Here is a 6000-nt window from a genome sequence, read left to right on the forward strand (position 1 = left end):
GGGCAAAATCAACACCTCTGCACATGGGAAGCACAATCCAGTCCGGCTCCCCGTAGGACCCGCAGTGGGCACATCATCACCTCTGTGCATGGGGGAGGTGGGGCATAATCCAGAAGAGATTTTCTGAGAGACCCCTCAGGGGGTATATCATCACCCCTGCACATGCGGGTTATAATCCTGGTCATGTCTCCCCACAGACCCCTCAGGGGGCAAAATCCAGACTGTGCCTCCCTACACCCCCCCAGGTGGCACAATCCAGGCCATGTATCCCCACAGACATCCCCAGGGGACACAATCCAGGCCATGTCATCCCACAGACCCTCCAAGGGCACTATCCAGGCCATGATCCCCCCGCAGACACCCCCTCCTAGGGGCACTATCCAGGCCATGATCCCCACAGACTCTCCAGAGGGCACAATCCAAAACATGTCTCCCCACAGACCCCCCAGGTGGCACAATCCAGGCCATGTCTCCCCACAAACCCCTCAGGGGGCACAATCCAGGCCATGTGTCTCTACAGACCCTCCAGGGGGCACAATCCAGGCCATGTGTCCCTACAGACCCCCAGGGGGCACAATCCAGGCCATGATCCCCCGCAGACACCCCCCCAAGGGGCACAATCCAGACCATGTCTCCCCACAGACTCTCCAGAGGGCACAATCTAAAACATGTCTCCCCACAGACCCCCCAGACAGCACAATCCAGGCCATGTGTCCCTACAGACCCCCATGGGGGCAATATCCAGGACACGTCTCTCCACAGACCCCTCAGGGGGCACAATCCAGGACATGAGCCCCCACAGATCCCTCAGGGGGCACAATCCAGGAAATGAGCCCCACAGACCCCTTAGGGGGCAAAATCCAGGACATGATCCCCCACAGATCCCTCATGGGGCACAATCCAGGACATGATCCCCAACAGACCCCTCCAGGGGGCACAATCTAGGACATGATCCCCCACAGACCCCTCTAGGGGGCACAATCCAGGACATGTCTACCTACAGACCCCCAAGGGGGCAATATTCAGGACATGTCTCCCTACAGACCCCCAAGGGGGCAATATTCAGGACATGTCTCCCTACAGACCCCCAAGGGGGCAGTATTCAGGACATGTCTCCCTACAGACCCCCCAGGGGCCACAATCTAGGCCATGTCTCCCCACAGACCCCCCAGGGGGCACAATCCAGGCCATGTCTCCCCACAGACCCCCCAGGGGGCACAATCTAGGCCATGTCTACCCACAGACCCCACAGGGGGCACAATCTAGGCTATGTCTACCCACAGACCCCCCAGGAGGCACAATCTAGGCCATGTCTCCCCACAGACCCCCCAGGAGGCACAATCTAGGCCATGTCTTCCCACAGACCCCCCAGGGGGCACAATCCAGGCCATGTCTCCCCACAGACCCAGCAGGGGGCACATCATGGCCGTCTCAGCCCTTGTCCTCCCTCCCCGACAACTCGCTCCTTCCCTACCCAGTCCCCACTAAAGCTCCAGGGCTTTTGTGATTCCCCAGTGCTGAGACCCCCTATAAAATCCGGTTCAACCTTATAGAGTCACCCCCAAAAGCTAACATGCAAATGAGGCGTCGTGGGTGGCACCCTGGAATGCAAATAAGCCGCCACCCCTTCCTTGCCGGTTGTGGGGGGGAGAGAAAAGGGTTAACGAGGATTGTTGACAATAAAGCGAGACTTAAAGGGGCCGCACTTTTTGCTCCCGTGATAATAAGCAGCAGTGGGTCCGGGGCCATTGTCCCCGTCGGCCCGGCGCCGTGTGGCCGAGGAGCGGCGCTCTGCCTTTGTTAGCAGGAGGCTCACCGGTGCGGCCTGGCACATCACCCGCTGCCATCCTGCTGCCTGCGCTCATGGACGCTGCCGCAGCCTCACCTCTTGGCGCTGGTGGACAGGAGTTTGGAGTTCTTGCTCATGCTGACTTTGCTGTCCTTCTTCCTGGCGCTGTGGTGCTGGCTGCCCGGCTCCCGGTCTATGTGCTGGCTGGAGGCGCTGGAGGAAGAGGAGCTGGTGCTGGCCCTGGAATCGTCATCCGACATAGCGAGATCACACAGCAGCCTGCAGCGAGGAGGAGGAGGAGGAGGGCGACCAGATGTAATATCCTCCCCCACCCAAACACCACAATGTGCTCAGAGCGGCCGGAGACCCGGGAGCGACAGGGTTATCTGCGGGGAGACCCCAATATACACCAGTGCTATGTGTGATAAACTATTGGGGGCAGATATATATCCAGATCACTTACCTAGAATATAGAGATCAATCAGTCCTATAGTACTGGGGGCACATATGTATCCGGATCACTCCCAAATACCCATTATATACATTACAATCAGCCCTATAGTACTGGGGGGCACATATGCATCCGGATCACTCCCAAATACCCATAATATACACTACAATCAGCCCTATAGTACTGGGGGGCACATATGCATCCGGATCACTCCCAAATACCCATAATATACACTACAATCAGCCCTATAGTGCTGGGGGGCACATATGCATCCGGATCACTCCCAAATACCCATAATATACACTACAATCAGCCCTATAGTACTGGGGGGCACATATGCATCCGGATCACTCCCAAATACCCATAATATACACTACAATCAGCCCTATAGTACTGGGGTCACACATGTATCCAGATCACTCATAAATACCCATAATATACACTACAATCAGCCCTATAGTACTGGGGGCACATATGTATCCAGATCACTCATAAATACCCATAATATACACTACAATCAGCCCTATAGTACTGGGGGGCACATATGTATCCAGATCACTCATAAATACCCATAATATACACTACAATCAGCCCTATAGTACTGGGGGCACATATGTATCCAGATCACTCATAAATACCCATAATATACACTACAATCAGCCCTATAGTACTGGGGGGCACATATGTATCCAGATCACTCATAAATACCCATAATATACACTACAATCAGCCCTATAGTACTGGGGGGCACATATGTACCCGGATCACTCATAAATACCCATAATATACACTACAATCAGTCCTATAGTACTGGGGGCACATATGTATCCAGATCACTCATAAATACCCATAATATACACTACAATCAGCCCTATAGTACTGGGGGCACATATGTATCCAGATCACTCATAAATACCCATAATATACACTACAATCAGCCCTATAGTACTGGGGGGCACATATGTATCCAGATCACTCATAAATACCCATAATATACACTACAATCAGCCCTATAGTACTGGGGTCACATCTGTATCCAGATCACTCATAAATACCCATAATATACACTACAATCAGCCCCATAGTACTGGGGGCACACATGTATCCAGATCACTCATAAATACCCATAATATACACTACAATCAGCCCTATAGTACTGGGGGCACATATGTATCCAGATCACTCATAAATACCCATAATATACACTACAATCAGCCCTATAGTACTGGGGTCACATCTGTATCCAGATCACTCATAAATACCCATAATATACACTACAATCAGCCCTATAGTACTGGGGGCACATATGTATCCAGATCCCTCATAAATACCCATAATATACACTACAATCAGTCCTATAGTACTGGGGTCACATCTGTATCCAGATCACTCATAAATACCCATAATATACACTACAATCAGCCCTATAGTACTGGGGGCACACATGTATCCAGATCACTCATAAATACCCATAATATACACTACAATCAGTCCTATAGTACTGGGGTCACATATGTATCCAGATCACTCATAAATACCCATAATATACACTACAATCAGTCCTATAGTACTGGGGGCACACATGTATCCAGACCACTCATAAATACCCATAATATACACTACAATCAGCCCTATAGTACTGGGGGGCACACATGTATCCAGATCACTCATAAATACCCATAATATACACTACAATCAGTCCTATAGTACTGGGGGCACACATGTATCCAGACCACTCATAAATACCCATAATATACACTACAATCAGCCCTATAGTACTGGGGGGCATATATGTATCCAGATCCCTCATAAATACCCATAATATACACTACAATCAGTCCTATAGTACTGGGGGGCACATATGTATCCAGATCCCTCATAAATACCCATAATATACACTACAATCAGCCCTATAGTACTGGGGGCACATATGTATCCAGATCACTCATAAATACCCATAATATACACTACAATCAGCCCTATAGTACTGGGGGGCACATATGTATCCAGATCCCTCATAAATACCCATAATATACACTACAATAAGCCCTATAGTACTGGGGGCACATATGTATCCAGATCCCTCATAAATACCCATAATATACACTACAATCAGTCCTATAGTACTGGGGGCACATATGTATCCAGATCACTCATAAATACCCATAATATACACTACAATCAGTCCTATAGTACTGGGGGGCACATATGTATCCGGATCCCTCATAAATACCCATAATATACACTACAATCAGCCCTATAGTACTGGGGTCACATATGTATCCAGATCACTCATAAATACCCATAATATACACTACAATCAGTCCTATAGTACTGGGGGCACATATGTATCCAGATCCCTCATAAATACCCATAATATACACTACAATCAGTCCTATAGTACTGGGGGGCACATATGTATCCGGATCCCTCATAAATACACATAATATACACTACAATCAGCCCTATAGTACTGGGGGCACATATGTATCCGGATCACTCATAAATACCCATAATATACACTACAATCAGTCCTATAGTACTGGGGTCACATATGTATCCAGATCTCTCATAAATACCCATAATATACACTACAATCAGTCCTATAGTACTGGGGTCACATATGTATCCAGATCTCTCATAAATACCCATAATATACACTACAATCAGTCCTATAGTACTGGGGGCACATATGTATCCAGATCTCTCATAAATACCCATAATATACACTACAATCAGTCCTATAGTACAGGGGGGCACATATTATTTTTATTATTATTTATTTATAGAGCACCATTAATTCCATGGTGCTGTACATGAGAAGAGGTTACATACAGAATACATATACAAGTTACAATAGACAGACTAGTACAGAAGGAAGAAGACCCTGCCCTTGCGGGCTTACATTCTAAAGGATTTTGGGGAGGAGACAGTAGGTGGGGTGGGGTGGTGGGGCGGCAGCTCCGCACGGTGGTGAAGCAGTGAGGTCATTGAAGGTTATAGGCATTTCTGAACAGATGAGTCTTTAGGTTCCGTTTGAAGTTTGCAAGTGTAGTAGATAATCTGACGTGTTGAGGCAGCAAGTTCCAGAAGACTGGGGATGCTCGGGAGAAGTCTTGGAGGCAGTTACATGAGGAGCGAATGAGAGAGGAGGAGAGAAGGAGATCTTGGGAGCACCGGAGGTGACGTTTTGGAGTGTAGCGAGAGATTAGTTCAGAGATATATGGAGGAGACAATTTGTGGATAGCTTTGTAGGTCAGGGTTAGTAGTTTGAATTGGATACGATGGAAGATTGGGAGCCAGTGGAGGGACTTGCAGAGAGGAGAAGCGGGGTGGTAGTGAGGCAAGAGGTGGATCAGTCGGGCAGCAGAATTAAGGATGGACTGGAGAGGGGCGAGCGTGTTAGCAGGGAGACCACAGAGGAGGATGTTGCAGTAGTCGAGGCGGGAGATTATTAGGGCATGCACTAGCATTTTTGTAGATTGAGAATTGAGGAAGGGACGGATTCTGAAAATATTTTTGAGTTGAAGACGACAGGAGGTGGTGAGGGATTGGATGTGTGGTATGAAGGACAAGGCAGAGTCAAAGGTCACTCCAAGGCAGTGAACTTTGGGTGCTGGGGAGAGCGTGGTGTTATTTATTGTAATAGATAGATCAGGTAGAGAGTGTAGGGGAGATGGAGGAAAGATGATCAGTTCAGTTTTGGCCACATTGAGCTTTAGGAAGCGAGAGGAGAAGAAGGAAGATATAGCAGATAGGC

General features: G+C 48.6%; 1 protein-coding gene across 1 annotated transcript in view; it reads right to left on the minus strand.

The window, feature by feature from the left end:
• Window positions 1–2095, minus strand: part of UBE2E1 (ubiquitin conjugating enzyme E2 E1) — a 66447-nt gene extending 64352 nt beyond the window's left edge. The window contains exon 1 of the mRNA XM_075316657.1: window positions 1886–2095. Within this exon, the coding sequence (XP_075172772.1) occupies window positions 1886–2049 (164 nt within the window). The 5' untranslated portion in view covers window positions 2050–2095. The remainder of the gene's footprint in view (window positions 1–1885) is intronic.
• Between the last annotated feature and the right edge of the window lie 3905 nt (window positions 2096–6000).

The sequence above is a fragment of the Anomaloglossus baeobatrachus genome, chromosome 6, assembly GCF_048569485.1.
Source record: "Anomaloglossus baeobatrachus isolate aAnoBae1 chromosome 6, aAnoBae1.hap1, whole genome shotgun sequence".
Taxonomy (NCBI): Eukaryota; Metazoa; Chordata; class Amphibia; order Anura; family Aromobatidae; genus Anomaloglossus; species Anomaloglossus baeobatrachus.